Genomic DNA, 27,953 nt, shown 5'->3' with positions numbered 1-27,953 from the left:
ATTGGAGATAACTTTCTTCACTGTCTACTATGCCACCAATCTTAATGTCATCTGCAAACTTACTAACCATACCTCCTATATTCTCATCCAAATCATTAATATAAATGACAAATAACAGTCGACCCAGCACTAATCCCTGAGGCTGGTCACAGGCCTCCAGTTTGAAAAAGAACTCTCTGCAACCACCCTCTGGCTTCTGTCAAGAAGCCAATTTTGTGTCCATTTAGATACCTCACCCTGAATCCTATGAGATTTAACCTTATGCAACAATCTACCATGCTGTACCTTGTCAAAGGCCTTGCTAAAGTCCATGTAGACAACATCAACTGCACTGCCCTCATCTACCTTCTTGATTACCCCTTCAAAAAACTCAATCAAATTTGTGACTCATGATTTTCCACTCACAAAGCCATGCTGACTATCCCTAGTCAGTTCTTGCAAGTCTAAATGCCTGTAGATCCTGTCTCTCAAAATACCTTCCAACAATTTACCCACCACAGATGTGAAGCTTACTGGCCTGTAGTTCCCTGCAGCCCTTTTTAAACAAAGGCACAACATCTTCAGGCACCTCACCCGTGATTATCGATGATTCAAATATCTTGACTAGGGGAGCAATTTCCTCTCTCACCTCCCACAATGTCCTGGGATACACTTCATCAGGTCCCGGGGATTAATCTACTTTGATGTGCTTTAAGACTTCCAGCACCTTCTTCTATGTAATATGCACACTCCTCAAGACATCACTATTTATTTACCCAAGTTCCCTAACATCATGCTTTTCTCAACAGTAAATACTGATGAGAAATATTCATTTAGGATCTCACCCATCTCTTGTGGATCTGCACATAGATGACCTTGTTGATCCTTAAGAGGCCCTACTCTCTTCTGTGTTACTACTCTTTTGCCCTTTACATATTTGTAGAAGCTCTTTCGATTCTCCTTTACCTTATCTGCCAAAACAATCTCATGTCCCCTTTTTGCCCTCCTGATTTCTCTCCCAACTCTACTCCTACACCCCTATAATCTTCAAGGGATTCGCTTGATCCCAGCTGCCTATGCATGTCATATGCCTCTTTCTTCCTCTTGACCAAGGCCTCAATATCCCGAGTTATCGAGGGTTCCCTACTTCTGCCAGCCTTGCTCTTCACTATAGGAGGAATGTGTTTACCCTGAACCCTGGTTAACATACTTTTGAAAGTGTGCCACTTACCAGACATCCCTTTGCCTTCCCACGGACTCCCCCAATTAACTTCTGAAAGTTCCTGCCTGAAACCATCAAAATTGGCCTTGCCCCAATTTAGAATTTTAACTTTTGGGCCAGACTTATCATTCTCCATAGCTATCTTAAAACCAGTAGAATTATGGTCACTGGTCCCAAAGTGATTCCTCACTAACACTTCTGTCGCCTGCGGGACTGGAGAATCCCAGCCAAGGGCGAGGTCAGAGAATTTGGCCTTAGGTGCACCTGGCCAGCTAATATAGTAAGTCCTCACTTAACATTGTTTCATTTTAACGTTGTTAACAAAATAATTACAGTATGTCCATTTAACAAAGTCACTTTCACTTTAATGTTGTTTACTACAAACAACTTCTGTAGTCCGAAAGACATGCTGGTTAGGTACATTGGCCATGTTAAATTCTCCCTCAGTGTGGTGACTAGAGGATTTTCACAGTAACTTATTGCTGTGATAATGTAAGCTTACTTGTGACACTAATAAATAAATTTTATCTTTAGACTGCTATGATTTATCTGCTCACACGACTTTTCTTCCAGTACTCCAACCCTTGCCCTTAGTACTTCTTCTTCCCACTCCAGATATTGCCTTTCACTCATCATGCTGATTTCCAGCCTTGCTGCTCCCAGCCGTAATTGCTTCTCACCCTGCTTGTTGACCCCTGGCCTTGCCCCTCTTCTCCACCTTGCTGATGTACCAGTTTTGATTGCTTTCCTCCCCCCCGCAATCCCATCACCACTTGCCTATCTCCCCACCACTTGCCTCCAGCCTCTGTTCTTACGCAGGTCCTTAGGATCTGTTCTTCAGTGGGTCCCAACTCCAACTCCTGAACTCACACTAATTCCTGGGCTCCATCTAGTGGTAGGAGTTGTTCGGTGCTGGTAGTGTTAACTGCACCAACCAACATCTGCCACCTGATACAACCTGGTCAATTTAATAGTATAGTGTCCTGAGGCAAGTACTGTAATCTAACTGTTTTTAAACAAATTTAGTTTATATATTGTATTTTATTTTGCAAGTTATTTCATCTAGGAATACAATGCTGCACATGTATGATACAGTATTTTGACTTGTACATTGCTTTTTTCTATGTGAGAAATAGCTTAAGGAACTCAATTCAGGCTTTTGTATTGATTCCTATGAAACCTATGAGTCACTTAAAGTTGTTTCATTTAAAGTTGTGGTTGCTTCCTGAAAGTCAAGAATTTAAGTGAAGGCTTAATGTATCTTGATTGTTGTAATGATAATGGAGCAGTTGACTAAAAACAGCAATCCATCTCTATAACTTGGTCTACAACAGACCCATACATAAGACATGGAAAATCTCAGTGGTGGAGATCTTTGGGAACCATTTGTCCAAAGTCATCAGTTTCTCCCAAGCATGTTACACTTACCATGCACCATGGTTCAAATTACCCATATACCATATAAATGTATTTACATTCAACATTTGACGAGGTATTTACGCTGATACACAGCTGCAATGTAACAAGAACTGTCTTCTATGTAACTAATTATATTGGAGCTTTACATTCAAGCTGCCCATTAGCATCAGCATACCTTGTCGCCTGACCCTTCTATCTTCTCTGCTCTGCAACATTTCTATCTTTCTGCAATTTCTGACATATTCCTCAGCCCCAGCAGCATTCTATTGTTTTTGTTAGTAATTGCTCATTATCCCCTGAACTAACCTGCCTACGGCTAATGATGTTCTTTAACATTACACATTAGAATCTAATATATTATTCATTCTTGTTTATAATGCATATTACGCTACTTATGTCATGTATGTTAGCTCCACCTACATTCCACAATATATCAAAAGCATGTGTAAGCATTTAAAAATAGCAAAACAAAATGACTAATGCCTCATACTCACTTTTCGAAAAATATCATGAGCTTCCTCCTTGGTCATTTTTGGAGGTCTGATAAGAAACACCCCAAGTACCAATATCCCTCCTGGCAACATTCTGGAAACCTGGTATGCATCAGAAATGCATATGTATTAAAACTCATGCTATACGGCACAGCTTTATCAGCTAATCAAATTACACAAATAAAAACAAAAGACAGAATCTTTAATACAATATAGGTAAATATCCTAATTTAATCCAGAATAACATTTATTGAGTAAACTGAAAAATGATCAGTTGTCTTGGGAGTTTTGTTAAAATGTAGCAGTCCTGAGAGTCAGAAGAGAAGGCCAGAGAAAGAGAGAGAGAGAGAGAGACAGAGGTGGAATAATCTGGAAGAAAAAGGGTTAAGGAAAGAAAAACAATAGAAAGGAGAGGTGGAAGCCAATGATTAGAGACAAAGAGATTCAGTACAATACAAGAAACAGGTAAGGAAGCGATCATTATATCCAAATTACAGTGTGCATCACTGAAGGTAATTAATTCATAATATATTAGGGGCAATTCTCCCAGCCTGCTGCGCTGCTTTTATAGTGCAGCGGGCTGGGAGACCCAAGCAGAGACCATTTTGCAGGCTTCCCGCTGGGTGCCACGGCCTCTGCGACTCTCTGGGCTTTAGATTTCTGGCACTGTCAGCTCCACGCCAGAAATCGCACAGCACAAAGTGTGGGAAACTCCCGGTGAAAAGAACAGCAGGCCTTACTCCAGTTTTTACGTGAATTCGACACTTAAAATTTTTTGAGGAGAATCACGCCCCCCCCCCCCCCCAATTAAATTTGGTACTTAGAGTACACATTTGCCTGAAATTCATTAGTTACTTGGAGTATCTATAACTTCTGTGAGTGGCGTTTCAATGTTAAAGGTGTCATTTTTATCCTGCCAAAACTCACATTACACATGATAGCTGCTTTATTTTATGGTAAGAATATATCAACTTTTTTGCAGTCTGTCCACCTAGTTCCTACTAATGAAAAGTTAAAATGTATTCTGAAAAATGTTTCACAATTTTATTCTTCAGCTGTCAATAAACTGAAAAAGTACATTTACAATGATATGATTAAATTCAGCCACTGCCTTGTCTCTTAATGCCTAGAGCTTTCAGTTGAAGGCCTCAGCTTCTCCCAAAAGCCTAGGCTTGAACTTGTTATTTTTGACCAGGACTGTGAGCTGTATTTAGAATATGAAGTGTCTAACTTCCCAGGATACATCACTATACTTTAGTCAGCTGTACTGACAAAAAAGTCTAACAATTTCTGCTTAAATATTTCTTCAAAATGATGTGAAGAAAACTAGGGAATAAATTTTTAAATAAACTATATGCACGTGAGTGATGTGAGCAGAGTTGTAAAGTATTCCCAACATTTCTCAAAACCCATTCCTTTTGGAGCACAGAAACAGGAGCTGATCTTCAGTACTTCAATCTGTCTTTAATCACGTGATGTCTGATCATTGGTACATAACTTAAGTCAAACAATGAATTCAAATATTATCAAATTAATTAATAAAGAATAAATAAATGAGAGTTGCACGGTAGGATTTATTTTTGCATTGTCTCCTGTCTCCGGTTCAAATGGAATTGTATCTTGCATGGTCTTACGAAGATGCATAAGCAAACCCGTAGCACGTATAAGAATTATCAGTGAGCACAATACTGACTCATATCTTAAAAAAGGAAAGCTAATTGATTTGTTCAGTTGATTTCAGAGAATGTTAAGTGTAATTAAGGATTAAAGTCGCAGTGGAATGAAAGTGGGAGATGACAGTGCAATAGACGCTTACATTATAAAGTTCATCAGAACCATTCTTCAGTGATCTAAGTAACAATGATAATCATAAGGATGTTCACAAAGAAACAGTCACTGAAGCTAAAAGGAGAGAAAAGCTGTAAACATTTGCTGTTCAATCATTTTGACAAGGTAAGCCAGGGAGTAGCAGATAATTCCAGGAAAAATGCCATTGCCTTTTTCACATTGTAATTTCCTGGGAACTCTGTCAATAGGCAACTTAAATTTGCAATTACATTGGCGTGTCTAAGGATCCTAATGGCATTTGACAGAGTTTGGCTTTAAACTAATCCATCACTTCATCAACAAAACTGAATAACACTTCCTCTAACATATGAGCTTTATTAGCCCTGAATCTCTCCTTCCACAACTGAGTGAGATTGCAGCCACATTTCTTCAATGAACATCATTTTGCACACTCATCCCGCTAATGAACACAATTTCTTCCACTGACTGTTAATTTTGTTCTAACCCATTCTTCCAGTGGTTTTTGTTTGTCCTTCTCAGAACACCACTATCCTGTTTTATTTCCAATATCATTATAACCACCCTACAAAATTGTATTGTTCATTCACAACATCTTCTTGAACTAGCTGTGTTTCTCCTTTCCTCAACACTCTACCCTAAAAACCTAAATTCCTATTAGCTCCCCTTCTTAACTCTCTCCCCTTTCTCCCACAGCTCCTTCCCTGCCATGTTTTATTCTCTCTTTCCTAATTGTCCCACTCAATCCCTTTTGTTAACCTACAAATTGGATCTATTATCCTCGTCTCTAACTTACTTAGCTTAAAATATTAAAATTATTCTTTACTACCCATATAGAACATCAAAGCATATCAAATAATACAGCCACTTTATTGTGTCCCTGTGTTAATCCCTTATCAATTCAATCTCCAGCCAACAGAGACCATACATTGCCCAATGTCAATTCACCTACATAAACTGATTTTTGCTCTCCACTATTTTGGATTAGGATCAGTCACTTACATTCCCTATTCTGAACAAATGTGTCATATTTCTCCCTGCTCACTGCTGATTTATTCTACACAGCTCATTCTGGGTCTATTCAATGCTAATGTGATTGACAATAAGATTCTGCAACATCCATGCAACCTCTGAGGGACAACACAGATCTTCCAATGCTACCACCTATTTAACTTGGGAGGGACAAATTGAGGAAATACAGTACTCATCAGTACCTCCTCCACAGTGAGAAAACATTTTTATTGATTTTGGTCAACCATCCCAATGGTACATCCTACATATCATCTTATGGCACAGGTTCATTTGGCATTATGTTACCTTTTAAAAATACTTCCCAGAGGTACTTCTGTAAACTCCTCTCACACCTGAAGTAGTCTCTCCCTAATCTTTTACCCCTCCTTTCCTTGTTTTCCTCTCCCTATTTTTCCATTTCCTCCCTGCCTCCTTTTCTTCTCACCATCCAATTATTACTCCATTTCCGAACCTTGCTTGATCTAAAGACAACACTCAATGCTGACTAACTGTCTGCAACAATACAGAAAAATGAGTTGAAATATATATATAAGTTTTACTCCATGGAAATAAGAGCAATTACTTTAGTGTAACACTGACCTGTCGTGCATGTTCAGACACCCACTCAATGTCACTTGCATTCATTTCATTTGGATTTTCTGGTGGAAGTTCAGCTTGATCTTTGAGTGGAGTTCGAGCAGCAAATATTATATAGGTTTTCATTGGCGTAATCTGCAAAATGATAGAAAGTTTAGTCAGAGAATGCATGAAACCAAAAGAAAAAGGTAATCTGCAATTTCACCACATATCAGGACTCTTATATGTTCAGCTGAGTCAAGAATGGAGTTATCACCCATGACAATTAAATCTGGTTAATGCTTACAATTAATTTTGAAGAAGAAACATAAATTCGAAATACCTTATTTAGTTAACCATGAATAAAAAGTGATTTCCTCCCCCATTTAGAGAAAGCTCCAATGCTCTTGAGTTCTCAATAGAAATTCACTTTTTGTGTATGGGAATAGGGTCATTGATACTCACGTGGGCTACAGTTCTGACCTTCACATTTTTGGGCAAAGACTAACAACTTTGAATATTAATTTGAAAGATTGTATGGTATTTTATAGCAGTCAATATAATATAATGGGATGTAAATTATTTTTAAGAAACCTTTTAAAATTATTTCCAATTAAGGGTGCACTGTAATCCTTCCAATTATCTCTCCATCCTCTATTGGTAAAATTGTAGGACACTACAAAGCAGCTGCAAGACATGGCTCCCATGGACATTTTTGTAAATAAAGTAGTTCTCAGATACGTATTGTTTAGTATAATTAAGAGACAAACCAAAGGTATCAATATAAAATATCTAAACGATATGTTCCTTTATTCAAGCATTTGGAACATATACAGAGACAGAGCATGAGATTATGTAAACATTTTTAAAATACAACATGTAAAGCATCCCTCTAATCCACACAGGGGCTTCTGATGGCATTCACGACAATCGTGTTTTTATATATTCAGTGTTTTCAATCATAAAGGAATGCTTAACATTCAGTACATTTAAATGGTTTATCTTGTTTTAAAAATAAACGCAAGCTCATTCTTTTCTTGTTCAATAAATTCTAGATTTAAAACCAGTTAATCATGTTTAACGTGAACGAAATATGGTAAGTTTACTTACCTGGCCTATTAAAATCCCAGTTGTGCCATATCGCTCTTCTGCCTTCAGTTTTTTAAGATATTTCTCACTGTATTCCCCAATGACGTAAGATCTTCCCATGATGAAATGTCACTGGTGAATTGGTCTAAATCACACACAAAGAAAGGAATCTTCACCCTTGTGGTTAGATAGGCAAACAACATATTTAGAGTATTAGGCTGAAACTGTGGAAGATTAAAAAATTCAAATTTGAGGATTACTTCTAAAATTATTTTGTGAAATATCAAGAAAGATGTAAAATTAGGCAAGACTAACATATTTCTTGTATTTTTGACTATTTGTATAACACCTGATTTTCGATAACAATTTTAAACAGTTGGATTTGCAATGCATTATTCCACATTATCAAGTTTCAGATAAATATTTTGTGTGATAGAATTGGATATATTAGGATACAATCTCACTGTCAATCTTTAAGCAAGAACTGAGAATGCATGAATGGGGAAATTAGTTTGAAACAGCCAAATTGTTTATGGTTGAGTTTCCACTACTTCCGTTAGATTAATCAAGGTGGGATGGGCCTAAAGCCGTACAGGAAATGAGGGCGTTACACCCAAACCACTGTGCCCTTATTTAAAATGAGGGAGTTATGCCCTAAATCACTTATGATCCTTTGTTCAGTGATCTTTAATCGTGGTTCATGGTTCAATTTGACTGAATCAAACCCCTTAATGATGTTAGAATTGCAAGGTTCCGCTGATTCAGGGAGGCTCTGAAAATTGCAATCCCAAGCTGATGCATATTGATCTGAAACACTAATTCTGTTTCTTTCTCAACACATGCTACTTATAAATTGTATTAAATGTACCAACTAAACCAGCAATTAGTAACATTTTAAAAGTAATTTTCATTTCCATTTATTTGAAGTCATGTTGCTCTGGTGGGAAACAGCATATCCTTTTAGAATCATTGAAGCAATACAGTGCAGAACAGGCCATTTGACCCATCCAGTCTGTACCAAATCACCAACAGAGCATCTGCCCCATACCCCCCCATCCCTGTAACCTCACACATTTTCCAAAGCTAATCCATCAAACCTACACATCTTGGGACTCTAAGGAGCAATTTCCCATGGCCAACCCACCTAACCTGCACATCTATGGACTATGAGAGAAAACCAGAGCACTGGAGGAAACCCATGCAGACACAGGGAGAATGCGCAAAATTCACACAATCACCCAAGGCCAAGAGTTGAAGCTGGGTCCCTAGAGCAGTGAAGTAGCAGTGCTAAACCTTATTAAAATGTTTATTTTGTTGATAAACAGGTGGCATAGTAGCACAGTAGTTAGCATTGCTGTTGCCCGCCAGAGCAACGATCAAGGATCTGGATTCAATTCCAGACTTGCATCACCGTCTGTGTGGAGTTTGCATGTGCTCCCTGTGTCTGCATGGGTTTCCTCCCACAGTCCGAGGATGTGCAGGTTAGGTTGATTACCCATGCAAAATTGCCCCTCAGTGTCGGGGGGGGACTTGCAAGGTAAATATATGGGTTATGGAGGTAGGAATTGTTGTCAGTGCAAACCTGATGAGCTGAATGGCCTCCCTCCCCACTGTACTGATTCCACGCTTCTATAAACTCAAATACAGCATCTTAAGACTGCACCAGATTTTGTCTCTTAACATAGTAAGGAGCACTGGCAATGGATTTGAAAAAAAACAAAACAATAATATCCGATTACATTGCCTCATTGCTCTGGAAGCTTGTGAATTTTAGCAAAAACTTCAAACCTAACTTGCAAAGGGAGTCAGAGCAGCTCGAGTCAAAATTAAAACACAAAGATAATAATCTCTGGATTACTACCTGAGCAAGTGGAATTTGGTATGGGATCACACAGATGAGGGAGTTGAATGCATGGTTCAAAGACTTGATTAATGAGAAACTAGAAAGAGTGCTGTGGAAAGAGGGAACTGTTCCTTTGAGCTGGGCTCCAGTTCAACTAACTGGGATCAGCATCCTGGTGCACCTTACAGCTAAGGATGCAGGTAGGGTACAAGAGAAGGGTCAAAGGATTGGCAGTAATAATGCATCAGCAAATCAAGGAAAATAGTGAAAAGTTAAAGTTACTTTACCTGAAAACAAAAAGCATTCATAACAAGAAAAATAGCACAAATAGAGAGAAATGGTTTTGAGCTAATGGCCATTACAGAGCTATGAGTCGTGGTCAAGAGGGGCGAAGGAGAAGCTAATGACTGGAATAAGGGGAACAGACATGCGGGGAGATGGTAATGAGGGGAGAGACTGATTACCGTGCGTGCAAGGAAGGGAGTTGGCTATGTGTGTAGGGGGTGGGTTGATTAGTGTGTGCATGTACATGCATGTGTGTGCAGGGCTGATTACTGTGTTTGGAGGGGGAGGGGAGAGAAGAGGGATTTGGTTTAGGTTTACACTTCATAGTTGTCTACTGTGGAATTAGCATTTGAGAGCATTACTGCCAGTGCAACATTAGACAAATCAATAACTTAAAAATATACATACAGTAAAACACAGAATAGGATCTTCTTTTGTATATATGTCTTTAATTTTAATTGTTCCAAGTCAAAGAAAATTGGTACAGCTCTGATTTTGGATTTGTGTTGCATGTCTATCATTGGCAGCTGAGCCTCAGTTGCCAAGTCTCTAAGCTCTGAAATTTCTTCACAGCATCTCCCCACATCGCTATGTTTCTTTCTCCTCCTTTAAGCCACTTTCTAAAATTTACCTTATTGGTTAAGCTTTTCATCATGTCCTAAATATCTCATTTAATTCGCTGTCAAATACTCCTGCAAAATGCCATAGTCATAGAGGTTTACAACATGGCAACAGGCTCTTTGGTCCAACTTGTCCATGCTGCCCAGTTTTTACCATCAATCTAGTTCCAATTGCCCACATCTCTCTATACCAAGCTTAGCCATGTAAAAGTCTAAATGCTTTTTAAAAGGCAAAATTGTATCCATCTCTACTACCACCTCTGGCAGCTCACTCCAGACACTCACCACCTTGTGTGTGAAAAAATTGCCCCTTTGGATCTTTTTGTATCTCTCCCCTCAAACCTAGTTTTAAACTCTCTTACCTTTTGGAAAAGATGTTGACTATCTATCTACCTTATCTATGCCCTTCATTATTTTATAGACCTCTATATGACCACCCCTAAGCCTCCTATGCTTCAGGGAAAAAAAGTCCCAGTATATCCAGCCTCTTCTTATAATTCAAACCATCCTAGTAAAACTTTTCTGCACTCTTTCTGGTTTAATCATATCCTTTCTATAATAGGGTGACCAGAAGTGCATGAAGTATTCCAAGTGTGGCCTTACCAATGTCTTGTATAACGTCATTGAGATGCCCAACTTCTGTATTTAACGTTCTGACCAATGAAACCAAGCAGGCTGAATGCCTTCTTCACCACTCTATCCACCTGTGACTCATTTTCAAGGAGCTACAAACATACACCCCTAGATCTCTTTGTTTTGTATCTCTCCCCAATATCCTACCATTAACTGAGTAAGTCCTGCCCTGGTCCGATCCACCAAAATGCATCACCTTGTATTTATCTAAATTAAACTCCATTTGCCATTCATCAACCCACTGCCTCTATTGATAAGATCCCGTTGCAATCTGAGATGACCTTCTTCACTGTCCACTATGCCACCAATCTTGGTGTCATCTGCAAACTTACTAATCATGCCTCCTAAATTCTCATCCAAATCATTAATATAAATGGCAAGTAACAGTGGTCCCAGCACTGATTCCTGAGTCACACCGCTGGTCACAGGCCTCCAGTTTGAAAAGCAACCCTCTACATCCACACTCTTGTCTTCTGTCATCAAGCCAATTTTGTATCCAATTGGCTACCACCCTGGATCCTGTGAGATTTAACCTTATGCAACATCATTATGAAGTGCTTCTAAAGACTATCATGGCATGAAGCAATCCCAGCCTCCCAGACCACTACAGTTTGCCTGCCGCCACAACAGAGCCACAGCAGACGCTATCTCCCTGGCCCTGCACTCAACCCTGGAACACCTAGATAACAAAGATACCTATGTAAGACTCCTATTTATTGACTAAAGATCAGCCTTCAACACCACTGTTCCCATGAAACTCATCTCCAAACCCTGTGATCTGGGCCTTGGCTCCTCCCTGTGACTGGATCCTGAACTTCCGAACTCACAGACCACAATCAGTGAGGATAGGCACAATCATCCGCAACACCGGTGCCCCACAAGGCTGCGTTCTCAGCCTCCTACTATACTCCTTATACAGCTATGACTGTGTGGCCAAATTCCCCTCTAATTCGATTTTCAGGTTTGCTGACGATGCCATCATAGTGGGGCAAATCTCAAACAATGACGAGCCAACGTACAGGAATGAGATAGAGAATCTGGTGAACTGGTGCAGCAACAATAATCTCTCCCTCGATGTCAACAAAATGAAGGCCACTGTCATCGATTTCAGGAAGCGCAGAGGAGAACATGCCCCTGTCTAAATCAACGGGGACTAAGTAGGAAGGGTCAAGTTTTTAGGCATTCAGATCACCAACAACCTGTCTTGGTACCCCTATGCCGACACTATAGTTAAGAAAGCCCACCAATATCTCTAATTTCTCAGGAGACTAAGGAAATTTGGCATGTCAGCTATGATTCTCACTAACTTTTACAGATACATCACAGAAATCATTCTTTCTGTTTGTATCACAGTTTGGTATGATGCCTGCTATGCCCAAGACCACAAGGAACTACAAAAGGCCATGAATATAACCCAATCCATCAGGCAAACCAGCCTCCCATCCATTGCCTCCGGCTACACTTCCCACTGTCTCAGCAAAGCAGCCAGCATAATCAAAGACCTCACGCACCCCAAACCTTCTCTCTTCCACCTTCATCCATTGGGAAAAATATACAAAAGTCTGAGGTTACATACCAACTGACTCAAGAACATTTTATTCCCTGCTGCCGTCAGAGTTTTGAATGGACTCACCTTGTACTAAGTTGATCTTTCTCTACATCCTAGCTATGACTGTAACACTACATTCTTTTATTTCCTTCTCTGGAATGGTACAGTATGCTTTGTCTATATAGTCTATATTGTCTATATGCTTTGTCTATTTAGCAGAATGGTATGCTTTGTCTATACAGCGCACAAGAAATAATACTTTTCACTGTATGCTAACACATGTGACTATAATAAATCAAATCAAACCTACCATGCAGTACCTTATCAAAAGTCTTACTAAAGTCCATGCAGACAACATCAATTGCACTGCCTTCATCTACCTTCTTGGTTACCCCTTCAAAAAACTCAAATTCCTGAGACATGATTTTCCACTCACAAAATCATGCTGACAGGCTCTAATCTGTCCTTGCTTCTCTAAATGCCTGTAGATCTAACAACCTACTCACCATAGACGTTGGGCTCACCAGCCCGTAGGTCCCAGGCTTTTCCCTGCAGCCCTTCTTAAACAAAGGCACAACATTTGCCACTCTCCAATCTTCAGGCACCTCACCTTGTGACCTTTCACCACATTGAAGAAAATATATTAAGTTGTGTTTCTGTTACTGTGAGAAGTAGTGTAATTTTTAAGGCTGCAAGAGCTAACAGTACAATCAGCAGTGATGGACGAGTTCAGCAGCATACAGAAAGGGGGAGGCACATTGACAGACAGTTAACTAGGTTACACGAAACAGATAACCGCAGTGATGAGATTAAGCGCAAAATGGGAGTTGAGAGAGTGTTAATTGAAGGAATGACACAATACAAGCCATTTACAGTGTTTAAAGTTAACAAGGTTAACAGCCAAATAAGGGGGAATAACACAATACAAGCCATCACAATGTTTGAAAAACAGTATAAAATGTGCTGCAAATCTATGTAAGGTGTGCCTATTTTGACTAGACACCCGGTCTTGCAAGAACGACAAATAAAATCTTGCTCCTTCAGAACTTGACTTGACTAAGTTGTTTAACTGTGAGCTGTGTTTCTCACAATTGGGGGCTCGTCCGGGATCCTAACATCCCTGGTAGGGAGGTTGCCGGTGACAACTGGGAAGACGCGTCCCGTTCCAAATTGAATGGTCCCAGGTGTTCATCGGTGGACTTCTCTGCCACTGACTGTTGAGAATCCTAGGAAAGTTGTTCTGAACGAGTAAGTGGGAAACGATAGGCACCGTCGTGTGGTCGGGCAACGCTGCGGACCAAGGTAAGAAAAGTGACTTTTAAGTATTGCCTTGGCGACCGGGTCGTGGTAGGTAAACCATGGGAAGTGGGGGTAGTAGGACAAAGTCCCCCGGGAAAGGTGCTGGGAATCCGCGGAGAAAGGGTGGGGCCCCAGGGAACATCCCTCCAGAAAGTCCTTTGGGACGGATGTTGGAAGAAGGGTGGGGCCCCAGGGAACATCCCTCCAGAAAGTCCGTTGGGAAGGATGTTGGAAGGTTTGGGCACTAGTACTTGTACTAGGGATAAAAACAAAACGACAATGATGAAATATTGTGTTTTGTTTGGGTGAAGGAACCAATCAGGAGTCCGTCCGTCTTCTGGCCAAAGTACGGTTCGGTTGAGGATTGGGTTTGTCAGATTCTTAATAAATATGTGAGACAGAAGCAGCCGGCGTCCCAGGAAGGAATTGATCATGCAAGTTGCTGGATAATGTTAATTTAGGGGCTGCGGGGGAGGTTATGTGATGAGGGAGCAGAGGAAAGTCGAATAAGGGAGGTGCCCCTAGAGGCACTGGAGTTTGTGGATGGGTCACGAAGTATATAGATGGATCAGCATGAATGGGATGGACCTACAATTGGTCTGAGCAGAAAGAGGTAGAGAGAAGTATGTCAGTGGAACTGGGAACCCTGACATGGGCTTTTACTGAGGTGCGGGGAGAACGCTAATAGTGGTTATGTATTTGGAATTGTGCAATGACTATATGACTGTTTGAGAGAGAAAGGGATTTGTCACGACATGAGGCACCCGAATCAAACATGGTCAAATTTATTAGAGGCCAGTGAGCTCCCATCAGTAAAGGGTTAAAAAGAGACAAGCAGGCTGACTCTGTATGGTACAGAGAGAGAGAGAGAGAGGGTGTAACTGTGTAATTGAGACCCTCATGTGATGTAATAGATATAGCCAATCAAAGTGAATTGCTTTAAGTTTTTAAGTTTACTAAATTATGTAGGGATCGGACAGAGATTTGAATTCTGCCAAGTGGGAAAGGTGGCATTATATTGCATCTTAAAGTTGTGAGGAGAGATAACCATTTAGGCACATAGTAGATTTGATTTTGTACTTGCCTGTGTTGGTTACAAAGGCAGAGCTGTAGAAATAATTAAACATATAGATTGCACATTAGAATGCTTTCAGTATTTCTTCGTGCATCTGTGCTCCAAGTGATGTTTTGTTTTATTGTACCAGAATTGTAAGGTGCAAGGGTCTTGATTTAGTGAGGATATTTAGTGGTGATAAAAATAAATCTTATTTTGGATTTTCTGAATCAGGCTTTAGTTAATTAAACTGCTGTACTTTGACTCACAATTAGTCTCAGAGGTATCTTTACCTACAAGGATTGGTGCTGAAACCTGGGATCTGTTTACGGGTCCGGTTGAATGGCCACAACTGGAGCTCCGGAACAGATTACCAAATTTAAGGGAGTGAATCAAAGTACAGTAGGTGCTCATCTGTGATGAAAAAGTGTGAGTGTGTGTGAGAGGTCTGAGCTGAGCACGTACAGACAAGGAGGCATCTGTCTTTACACCTAGCCCTAGACCAGTTGTTAAGAGGGGTAGCCCCCTACGCAAAGCTCAGGAGTTTGAAGTGGGTGTAAAGGCTAGAGAAGGATGCCTGGGATGTGATGTTCAGACATGAGTAAGAAAGAAAGCCGGCTTAATAGTGTGAGCTTAAAGGTGTAAGCTCACGAGTGTAAGCGGTGGTACGGAGGGGACTGATCACCCCTGATAGGTATCACCGGACTGTGATAAGAGCGACCTAGGGGTGGGATCCATTTCACCCACTAGATCAACAATGGAAATGATTGAAAAAAAAAGGACAGAACTAAGAAAATTGGAATTCTCTTAGTTTGAATTAATTGAACAGGTTTAAACCAGATTAATTGAACACATCTCAGTCTTGGGTAAAAAAATATTGGGCTGACGACAAGGAGAAAATTAAAACGTCAGAATCACAGATTAGAGAGTTAGAAAAGAGAAACCAAACAAAGAAAATAGCAGTATTGTTAATACATCAGTTAGCTGGACTAATTGAACAAGTAGTCACTTCCAATAAGAAGTGGAGTGGGGATAAAAAAGATTAAGGAATTAGAATTCAGAGTAAGGGAACTGGAGAAACAAAACCAAGTGTTAGAAGACTACTGCAGAGGGACATCACCTCCCTACCCCGGCAGTATGACCATGAAACTCACAGCGCCTGGGGGTGACTTTAATACTGAGGAGAAGGTCTTTAACCTTGCTCCGGTAACGAGGAGAGGAACAGTGAATAATCCATTGACCAATTTAAATACTTCACACCAGGGAAAGACATCAGATCCTAGTGTCACTGGGAAAACTCCAGCCCTGGAGTTCAAAGGCCAAATTTTGGTATTATCATTGTCCCAGGAAGTATTTATAGTATTAGATATAGCTTTGAACTTGAACTCACAGGATAAGTTTTTCTTTATAGTAGACGATAAGCACAGGTGTTATATTTGGGACATTTAATATTCCAAAGGATCAAGGAGATGCCCGTGGACAGGCTAGCCAATGAAATAGCAAAAGAAGCAACCCTAAACCCACAACCAATTAGGATGCAGGCCCTTATTTCCCTAATGCCCCGTGGATTGAATCCAATCTTTATAGAAAAGGAAAAAAAAAGGAGCTGACTGAGATGAGACAGAGAAACAGAAGGCAAAGATAATGGTAGCGGCCGTAGATGAGATTGTGAGGAAGAGGGTGGAACCAATAACTGAGGGAAAGACACGAGGGTATCAGTATGTTGAAAGGAAGGAACGAAGAAGTAGAAAAGGTGGGGCACTAAAAGGTGGGGTAACATAAAGAACCCAACAAAAGCGGTGTTATCACTGTGGAATGGTTGGACATTTTAGAAGACAGTGCCCTGAATTACAAAAAGAGAGGGTAGTCCCTCTCATGAGTATGGATGAAGACTAGGGAGGTCAGGGGTTCCTACCCCCGGGGATCCACCGGGAATCCTTGATAAATCTGCAGGTGGGTCCCCAACAAGAAGATGCGGTGTTTCTGGTGGATACGGGGGCCACTAGATCCTCTCTGAATTTTATACCGAGAGGAATAAAGTTAATCGATAAGAAATTAATGGTATCGGGGTAAAAGGGGAAGGTTTTACAGTCCCCATGTTTGAACCGATTATGCTTAAATACCAGACTGAGCGGATAGAGGGTCAACTCTTACACATACCAGAAGTTGGCAGTAATTTATTAGGCAGAGACTTAATAATTAAATTGGGTTTGGCAATTGGAGTAGAAAAGAACCAATTAACAGTAACCATGGCAGTATTAACAGACGGACAGGAACAGCAAATAGACCCGATAGTCTGGGCAGGGGAAGGAAACCGAGGGGGATTAGACGCTCCTCCTCTGCAAATAAATTTAAAAAAAGGAGAGACGGTGTGTGTTAAGCAATACCCTATACCTTTGCAAGGAAAAAAAGGATTACAGCCAGTAATTGAAGGATTGGTTAGAGATGGACTGTTAGAACCCTGCATGTCCCCTTATAATACCCCTATATTGCCTGTAAAGAAGCCTGAGGGAACGTACCGCCTGGTACAGGACCTAAGGGCCCTGAACCAGATAGTGACGATGCGACACCCCATTGTCCCTAATCCTTATATTTTATTAAGCAAGATTCCTCCTGATCACGGATGGTTCAGTGTAGTGGACCTAAAAGATGCATTTTGGACATGCCCACTGGTGGAAGAAAGTCGAGACTTATTTGCTTTTGAGTGGGAAAATCCTATCACAGGACGGAAACAGCAGTTCAGGTGGACAGTGCTCCCACAGGGGTTCACAGAGTCCCCAAATCTTTTCGGTCAAGTCTTAGAGCAGGTGTTAGAAAGATTTAAAAAGCCTGATGAAATCACGTTACTACAATATGTAGATGACCTACTAGTAACAGGAGGAGGAAAGGAAAAGGTAATAGAAGCCACAAATAGCTTATTGAATTATCTGGGACAACAGGGATTCAGGGTGTCAAAGAAAAAGCTGCAGTACGTAGAGAAGGAAGTTAAATACCTTGGACACCTAATCAGTGAGGGAAGGAGAAGAATAGATCCAGAAAGAATACAAGGAATCCTAGATCTAAATATACTATGGACTAAAAAGGAACTTAGGAGGTTCTTGGGATTAGTAGGATACTGTAGATTGTGGATCAAAGGGTACGCACAGAAAACTAAACAACTATATTTGAAACTGTTAGAAGAAGAACCTAATGTTTTAAAGTGGACAGAGGATCTAAGCTGATAATAGAAACGAAACTCCCTTGGACTAAGTGCTTACCAAAAGCACTTTTGCGTATTTGTACAGCTCCTCGAAAGGATTTGGGTTTATCCCCCTATGAAATGCTATTTGGACTATCTTATATGGGGGCAGTCGGGGAGTTACCGGTTCCTGAAATGAATGATCAATTTGTAAAGAAATATATACTGGGCCTGTCCTCCTCGATATCTTCCCTTAGGAGACAAGGATTATTGTCGCAGACTCCAGCCCTCGACTTCACGGTACATACAATTCAACCAGGAGATTGGGTCCTGGTAAAGTCATGGAAAGAAACTAAGCTGCAACCGGAATGGGAGGAACCATATCAAGCACTCCTAACAACTGAGACAGTAATCAGGACTGCTGAAAAGGGGTGGACACATCATACTATAATCAAGGGACTGGTAAAACCTCCAGATAATTCCAACACGTGGATGGTCAAACTGACTGAAGAACCTTTGAAGCTGAAATTTAAAAGACTCTAAATAATCAATTTTTAGTTGCGGCGTGAGCGCGGGAAAGGAACTGTTTTGAATTAAGTTCTCTCCTAAAAGGTAATGAGAAAGGGATAGAATGGAAGGGGTAACCTGGATAATGCTTTCCTTCCTCTTGTCCAAGAGAGTACTTACAAGTATGGGATATAATTCAGATAAGTTAGAAGAGGACAAGGGAAACACTATGAGCTCAGTTACGGTTCTGGATCTCACTACAACACAGGTAGTAGAGACAGACCTGTGTTCTTTGGTAATATGTGGGGATCTGGTGAGCCAGCAAAAATATTCGGTAGAATCCTTACAATTTTATGCCGACGAAAAGTATCCTTGGGGTAAACTCCCTTCCATAATATCCCTTCATCAGAAACATATGCAGCCAAGATCAGAATGCCTAGATAAGGAATACAATCTTATAGGGACCAAATGGACTGAAAAAAAAAATAAGCGGTCCAGTCTTAGATCCTAAGAACCTCTCCCGGTACTCCATAGCTGGTGGGCCCTTCTTTACAGGTAACTGGACCAGGGACCAACAATTGCACCAGGCAGTATTTGGAATTAGGGTAAAGGAGGGAGGAAAAGATAGCAAATTGAAATGTTGTTTCCGAATCTATGTAGATAAAAATTTGAAAACACCTGACTAGAATGATAAGGTTCCCCAAAACGACCCAAGGGCAGTAAGAGTGGTCGAAGTAAACAACCTAAAACAAATCCTTGAAATAGAGACTGGGTATGAGGAGACTAATGCCTGGGTAGAATGGGTCAAATACACTGTAAAAAGCTTAAATAAAAGCAATTGCTATGCCTGTGCGTCTGGGAAGCCAGTGGCCCAAATAGTACCCTTCCCTCTGGGATGGAAACGCGACAGAAGAGGTATGGAGTGCATGTTAGCCCTGTATCAAGAAAAGGAAGCATGGGGCAACCCGAACTGCACATCCCTATCCCTGATGTTCCCTCCTGTGGAAGCAAAGAACTTAAAAACTCCCCCTCAGTTTCTCACTGCCGTTGTGAATCACACTTCATGTGTGAACCGACAAAGGGCAGAGTTAACTCATAATATGGGGGAGTTAGAATCATGCTCAGAGGTCAGGAGCATTACAGAGAACGGAATGGGAGGGAACTATTCATCATTGAAAATCCCCAGAGCAGATATATGGTGGTATTGTGGAGGAAGGGTACTGAGGCCAACTCTACCCCCTCAGTGGAAAGGTACATGTGCAATTGTCCAATTGGCTATACCATTTACCCTGGCATTTGAAAAATCAAAAGGATCAGGAAAAACAAGAGATCAGTGATAGGAATTTCTTTTGATGAAAAGATATATCTAGATCCCATAGGAGTGCCTCGGGGAGTTCCAGATGAATTTAAAGCTCGAAATCAGATTACAGCTGGGTTTGAATCCTTGTTTTGGTGGGTAACAATAAATAAGAACGTAGATTGGATAAATTATATAAGATTGGGACGAGCAAGTGAATAGTATGTTAGCCAAACTGGAACAACCTACTCGCGCATATCTGGACTAAACCTGGAAAAAGGGATGCTAGTGAAAAATTACAGACAGTAAAAAGAAAAGGGGGGATTGTGAGAAGTAGTGTAATTTTTAAGGCTGCAAGAGCTAACAGTACAATCAGCAGTGATGGACGAGTTCAGCAGCATACAGAAAGGGGGAGGCACATGACAGACAGTTAACTAGGTTACACGAAACAGATAACCGCAGTGATGAGATTAAGCGCAAAATGGGAGTTGAGAGAGTGTTAATTGAAGGAATGACACAATACAAGCCATTTACAGTGTTTAAAGTTAACAAGGTTAACAGCCAAATAAGGGGGAATAACACAATACAAGCCATCACAATGTTTGAAAAACAGTATAAAATGTGCTGCAAATCTATGTAAGGTGTGCCTATTTTGACTAGACACCCGGTCTTGCAAGAACGACAAATAAAATCTTGCTCCTTCAGAACTTGACTTGACTAAATTGTTTAACTGTGAGCTGTGTTTCTCACAGTTACGTTGAAACATCAAAAATAGAAGCAGAAGTACGCCATTCAAGCTTTTGCATCTGTTCTGCCAATCATTTTGATCATAGCTGATCAAATTCAATGTCCTGATCCCTCCTTTCCCCCATATCCCTTGATCCCTTTAGCCCCAAGAGCTGTATCTAATTCCTTCTTGAGATCAGACAACATTTTGGCCTACTTTCTGTGGTAGTGAATTCCACATATTCACAACTTTCTGGGTGAAGAAATGTCTCCTCACCCTCATCCTAAAAGGTCTACCCATTATTCTCAAACCATGACCTATAGTTCTGGACACCCCCACCACCAGGAACATTCTTTCTGAATCTACCCTGCCTAATCCTGTTAGAAGTTTATAAGTTTCTATAAGATCCCCTTTCACTCTTAGAAACTCCAGTGAATATAATCCTAACTGACTTAGTGTCTCCTCATATGACAGGCCTGCCATCCCAGGAGTAAGCCTGGTAAACCTCTATAGAAAGGTCATCCTTCCTCAGATAAGGACACCAAAATTGCATACAATATTCACAGGTGTGGCCTCACCAATGCCCTGTACAACTGCAATAAAACATCCATATTCCTATATTCAAATCCTCTCATTATGAAGGCCAACATACCATTTGCCCTCTTTACTGTTTGCTGTACCTCATGCTTATTCAGGCACTGATTCACAAGAACACCAAGGTCTTGATGAGTACCCACCTCTCAATTTACACCCATTCAGATAATAATCTGCCTTCCTATTACTGTTACCAAAGTATTGTTCGGAGGAGGAGCCAATGTAGTCAGCATTAGCCACTTTTGCTTATCTGGCAATATAGGGACAGCACGGTGGCACAGTGCCTAGCACTGCTGCCTCACAGTGCCATGGACCCAGATTCAATTCCCAGCATGGGTCACTGTCAGTATGGAATTTGCATATTTTCCCCATGTCTGCGTGGGTTTCCTCCGGGTGCTCCAGTTTCCTCCCACAGACCGAAAGATGTGTTGGTTAGGCGAATTGGTCATGCTAAATTCTCCCTCAGTGTACCCGAACAAGCACCGGAGTGTGGCGACTAGAGGATTTGCACAGTAACTTCATTGCAGTGTGAATATAAGCCTACTTGTGACTAATAAATAAACTTTAAAAAGATCAGTATAAAATAAGTGATCCAACTTGGCATTAACAGAAAACATTTTTTAGAGTTTGTTTCAAAGTGTTATATTTTCTTTCTATTACTGTGTTAGGAGATCTACTAAACAAGATGTTATTTAATCAGCTTGAAGTTTATCATGTAATCTGAACTGTCCCAGTTAGATTATGGGCCCATAATTTCTCCCAATATCTTTTCTCCAGGATAAGATTGTTGTTTTACTTTTGTTGTCTTTAGTTCTGTTCTCACCATTATCCCGGTACCAAAGAAAAGCCAGGCAATGTATCTTAACGACTGTCGTTCGTTGGCTCTGACATCCATCATTACGAAGTGCTTCGAAAGGTTAGTCGTGACACAAATCAATTCCTGCCTCCCAGACTACTACTACAGTTCACCTATTGTCGCAACAGGTCCACAGCAGACAATACCTCCCTGGCCCTACACTCAACCCTGGAACACCTAGATAACAAAGACACTTATGTCAGATTCCAATTCAAATGCTACTGCTTAACCTTTAACATCATTATTCCTATGAGACTCATCTCCAAACTTCATGGCCTGGGTTCAGCTCCTCTCTCTGCAACTGGATCCTCGACTTCCTAACCCACAGACTGCAGTCAGTAAGGATAGCCAACAGCACCTCCTCCACAATCATCCTCCACACCAGTGCTCCTAAACGCTGTGCCCTCAGCCCCTTACTAAGCTCCTTATACACCTGTGATTGTATGGCCAAATCTCCCTCCAACTCGATTTTCAAGTCTGCTGGTGACACCACCTTTGTGGGTCGCATCTCAATCTATGATGAGACACAGTACAGTAAGAGGATCTGGTGAACTGGTGCGACGACAATAATCTCTCCCTCAATGTCAACAGAACAAAACAGATAGTCATCGATTTCAGGAAGCATAGTGGAGGACATGCCTTGTTTACATCAATGGGGACTGAGTAGAAATGGTTGAGTGCTTCAAGTTTTTAGGTGTCCAGATTACTAACAACCTGTCCTGGTCCCGCCATGCTGACATTACAGCTAAGAAAGCCCACCAATGCCTTTACTTTCTCAGGAGACTAAGGAAATTTGGCATGTCTGCTACAACTCTGACCAACTTCTACAGATGCACCATATAAAGCATTCTTTATGATGGTAGCTTGGTATGGCTCTTGCTCTGTCCAAGACTGCAAGAAACTATAAATGGTCGTCAATGAAGCCCATTCCATCACTCAAACCAGCCTCTCATCCATTGACTGTCTACACTTCCTGCTGCCTCAGAAAAGCAACAAGCATAATTAAGGACTCACGCACCATGGACATAGTTTCTTCCATCAGCAAAAAGATAATAAATTCTGAGGACACGTAACAAACGACTCAAAAACAGCTTCTTCCCTGCTGCCATCAAACTTCTGAATCAACCTATCTTGCATTAAGTTGATCTTTCGCTACATGCTAGCATTATAACACTACATTCTGCACTCCCTCCTATCCCTCCCTATGTATGGTATGTTTTGTCTGTTTTACGCGCAAGAAACGATACTTTTCATTGTATGCTAGTACATGTGACAATAATAAATCAAATCAAATCATTATTCTAGTTTACTGATTGCTGCAGGCAGTATACAGAGATAACAATGTCACTACATTTCACACTATTTACACTGTAGGGTTAAAGGGAATGTACTGCTGAGTTGATGCACACAATCCTTTTTTATATATAAAAAGAGATAGATATTCTTACACTTACCAGTATTAATCAAATCACTCTTTGTTATCCTGTTGTACGCTTTAGAGCTGCTGGCTGCAGCTACTTTGGAACAGATATTCTATTTAGAACTCCCTTCCTGTGACAACATAAAGTTTGACTCCAGTGACATCATGAATGAAGAAAAGCTGCCCATAATTCAATATCCCCCAAAGGAGATAAACTTCATATTAAAGGAATGTAATTCAACAAAAAATCTGTTTTGAGAGGCTCGAACAGCAGCTTTAAAGCATACATAAGGATTTACAATTTCTTTTCACAACATCTATGATTCTAGAGAAAAATACTCTATTTTCCTCAAAACAATTATTTCCCAATTATGGATTTGAGAATTGATCTGCAGTTACAGATGTGCTATTTATTATAAGCCCACCAACTCCCAGTTACCTTGAGCACAGCTCTTCACACCCCATCCTGTAATGACTCCATCCCATTCTCTTAGTTCCTTTGCCTCCAGCACATCTGTTCTGATAATGCCACTTTACAAATGGCACTGCTGATATCTCTTCCTTCTTCCTAAATCATGGTTTCCACCCATCATGGTTGATAGGTTGGACATGGTTGAGAGCCCTATCTCCTGAGCCACTGCTCTCACGCCCTCCCATCCCTCCCAGAACCAGTATGGGGTCCTCCTTGTCCTCACTTTTCACCCCACCAGTCTCTACATTCAAAGGATCATCCTCCACCATTTCTGCCAACTCCAGCATGATGCCACCACTCAACATATCTTGCCCTCACTCCCCTTGTTAGCATTCTGCAGGGACCTTTCCCTCTGAGACCTGAATATCATTTAAAATAACAGATATAATAGAGATCACAGATATAGACAGGAAAAGAATAAATACCATATCAGATACCAGAAGGAAATGTATAGAAATAACTTGCCAGACAGAGCTACAATCTTCAGGGAAGTTGAAAGCATACCTAGATCCTAGCGTACGTCAGCAGGAAGCTCAGAGAGATGAGCTTTTCTCAACCTTGACTTTTACATCTTTGTGGCTATTACAGGTAAGATTCACAGAAACTGTGGGTCTGAGCTATCCCAGCACAGAAATTTTCAAATGGATCTCCATTGGCTATATATGAATGGCAAAATATTAACTAAACTGAGAAGAATATGGATTGCAGGTGCTTATGTTAATAGAAATGCTGAGATGAGATATTTACCTAAGTATATCCTTTCGAACAGTTTACAGTATTTCATATACTGAACATAACAGACTCCAGAAGCTCTTCAAAATACACATCCTGTTTTGTTGGAATGGGAATTCTAGGAAGAAAGACAAAGATTGGAAAAACAGACTGCAAGCTGAATAAATACCAATTCTCCAGATAAACAAATAACAAAGGAAGAATTTTGGATTGAAATTCTTCAAATTGGGTAGTTTTATCAGAAAACTTGGAGCAACCCAACTTCTTCATTAAATTATGAACAGGGGGAATTTTACCTCTGAAATATTTTGGTAAACAAAGTTTAGCAGAGCCTTCTTGACAAGATTTTCACTGATTTTCCATATTACAGACACAACAGAGAGAGCAAATGACAACCAGTAAAAATGTTCGGACTGGGAAAATATTGAAAAGACTTTGTAGTAAAGATAAATTGATCATACGATAGGTAGAACAATAATGTTAAAATATTCTGTTACTGAACATACAATGAAGTACACATATTGCAAATGCAAGCAACATTTTTGTGAAAAAGGATCGTGTGTTGCAAGGGCAGATTTTAGTCAACTCAGCACTCAAAATTGAGAATTCAAAGATCATTATCCGGCAACACAAAATATCAACATTAAAATATGGGAAATATCCACATTTGCTGGTATACCTGTATGTTAATCAGTCTTTAGCAAAGATTTTTTTAAAAAACTTAGATGGAATGTTACATTCATTTAAAGAGAAGGTTTTCAAAGCACTGTACAACATTTTAAAGAAAAAAGGAAGATCCCAATAGGCATCAGTACTAAACTGACCTGGAAACTAATATGTAGTTGCCCAAACTCTGGAAAACATGATATCAGTTAAGAGTATGCAACATATGCAACTGACAGTATATTTTTGCAGATTGTCAACATGTAGAAAATTCAAAGATTAAAATCCATGCAAAAGATCAATTTGACTACTGCTACCATCCCAAAACTCTCCTTTTCACTTTCCATATAAAATCCATTTTATGAGTATATATTATCAATTAAAAGACAGAAAAACTTTTATAATCAAAGATATTAAATTGCCACTAAGTGAAAAAAGATTGTAGGTTAGATGGATTAGTCATGGTAAATGTATGGGGGATATGGTGGGGGGTTGGGCCTGGGATGATGTTCTTTCAGAGACACGGTGCAGACTAGTTGGGCCAAATGGCCTCCTTCTTTACTGTAGGGATTCTATGGCTATATCTTGCCTTTTACACTCACTAGACATCACAAAATGCTCCTTGTCAATGTCCTTATGATAGTAAAGGATGACATAAGGATATTCATAAGAAAAGATCAGGCCTCTGAAGATCCTGTAGTAGAATCAATATGGGTGGAAATTAGGAATAGCAAAACTCAAAAGACACTGGTGCGAGTAGTTTATAGGCTTCTTAACAGTAGCTAGATACCACTGAGCAAAGCAATAAATTATTGGAGCTTCTAACAAAAGAAACATAATAATAGTGGGGAACTTTAATCTTCACATAGACTGGGACAATCAAATTAGCAAGAATGATCTAGAAGATTAGTTTGTACATTGTTTCAGTGGAGTAATGTTGTGAAACCAATGATGGATAAAGCCTTCTTAGATCTAGTATTGCATGACGAAGCAGGGTTAATTAAATTGCCATAGTTAAAGGTCTACTGAGAAATAGTGATCATAAAACAATTAAATTCTGGGTTAAATTCTAAAGTGACATACTCCAATTGCAAACTAGAATCTTAGACTTAAACAAAGTCAATTACATAAGTACAAGGGGAGAACTGGCTATGGTTAATTGAGTAGATGAAAGGATATGTAGGTAAATGAACTGTTGGAAACATTTAAAGAAACAGTTCAAAATGTTCAACAAAAGTATATTCCATTGAAAAACAAAAAATTCAGCAAGAAAGGCCCATCTGTGGCTCCCTCAGGAAGTTAAGGATAGTACAGGTTGGGTATCCTTTATCTCTAAATCCAAAAACCAAAGACACCCAATAACCACACTTTTAACATGGAAAGTCTGTGGCCCAAACTTCACTGACCATAACTGACATTTGGCATGAAAGGATTGTGATCCGAGCCAACATGAACTCTGCTAACCTGACGTGGTTTATCTGCACTGTTTATCTTGCGAGAACTCTCCTACAAGCTGAATGGTAGATGGTGCCACAACTTATTACAAGTACCCTGTACTTATTTTTCAGTGGTACATCTTACCTTCCTCGTCTTCATATTTAGTTTAGACTATAGCTAGCCTAGACTGTGGTCATTATAGTACAAGTAGGCCTTGCCTATATGCTGACCTGAAGACTAAAATTATCTGAAATTCAAAAGCTCCAAGGGTTCCCAATAAAGACTTGACCATGTCTTAGATTAAAAGAGGCTCAAAACGCTGCAAAATAAAGCAGCAAGTCAAAGGATTAAAGTGTTTCAGAAACGAGCAAAGAGCCACCAAAATGTTGATAAAAGGGAAAAATATAGAATGAAAGTTAACTAGTCAGAAATATAAAGACAAGTTGTCAGAACATTTAAAAGTTATAAAAAGGAAAAGAGCAGCTAACATAAATATTGATCCCTAAGAAACAGAAAAAGGAAAAATTATCATTGGGAGTGCAAAAATTGCAAAAACAAATATTTTGTTTGTATTCACTATACAGGACATAAGTTTCATATGCAGACAAGAAAATAGATAGCAATCTAGGGGCACAAAAGAGAGAGAAGAAATTAAGAACATTAATATCAGCCAAACAAAAACTTTGGAGAAACAAAACGGACTAAAATCTGATGGCTTACATCCTAGAGTCCTAAAAGAGATAGCTGCATAAATAGTGGAGGAGCTTACTACAATTTTGCAAAATTCCTTATATTTGGGAACTGTGTCCATTAGATTGGAAGTCGGAAAATGTTATCATGCTTTTCAAAAAAGGAGAGAGAGAAAATAATAAACTACAAGCCAGTTATCCACACATTTCCTCTGTTAGGAAAATGTTGGAATCTGTTATTAAGGAAGTCTTAATAATGCACTTAGAAAAACATAGTATGAAGTGAACAAGTTGACATGGTTTTACGAAAGGGAAATCTTGTTTGGCAAATTTTGTCAGAAAAGTAGCAGAACACAATGAGTTTTCTGTGAATGTAACTAATTAGAATAAATAAAGGAGAACCAGCAAATACAGTACATTTGAATTTCCAAAACAGTTTGATAAAGTACCATTCAAGAAGGTATTGGCAAGATAAGAGCTCAATAGTTTTGCATGGATAGAGGAT

The 27,953-nt window shown here is 39.9% G+C and overlaps 1 protein-coding gene across 9 annotated transcripts in view; it reads right to left on the bottom strand.

Moving 5' to 3' along the window:
* The window catches only part of odr4 (odr-4 GPCR localization factor homolog), a 94,335-nt gene that overhangs the window by 64,447 nt on the left and 1,935 nt on the right, over positions 1-27,953 (bottom strand). For 4 of the 9 annotated variants that reach the window (XR_013887859.1, XR_013887860.1, XM_080195690.1 and 1 more), the window contains exons 2-6: positions 24,675-24,777; positions 23,490-23,586; positions 7,615-7,770; positions 6,529-6,660; positions 3,115-3,213 (exon numbers count right to left, since the gene is read on the bottom strand). Coding sequence is in view for 7 of the 9 variants with exons in the window: in XM_080195690.1 (XP_080051816.1) it covers positions 3,115-3,213; positions 6,529-6,660; positions 7,615-7,713 (330 nt within the window). In the remaining 2 variants the exon portion in view is untranslated. Of the gene's footprint in view, positions 1-3,114; positions 3,214-6,528; positions 6,661-7,614; positions 7,771-13,029; positions 13,049-23,489; positions 23,587-24,674; positions 24,778-27,953 lie in introns of those variants that run through there. The other 5 variants (XM_080195691.1, XM_080195692.1, XM_080195694.1 and 2 more) reach the window with 5 other exon arrangements.

Source organism: Carcharhinus amblyrhynchos, chromosome 9, assembly GCF_965287045.1.
Source record: "Carcharhinus amblyrhynchos chromosome 9, sCarAmb.v2.hapA, whole genome shotgun sequence".
NCBI lineage: Eukaryota > Metazoa > Chordata > Chondrichthyes > Carcharhiniformes > Carcharhinidae > Carcharhinus > Carcharhinus amblyrhynchos.
The sequence above is the reverse complement of the archived record's forward strand: the minus strand, read 5'-3'. Positions and strand labels throughout refer to the sequence as shown.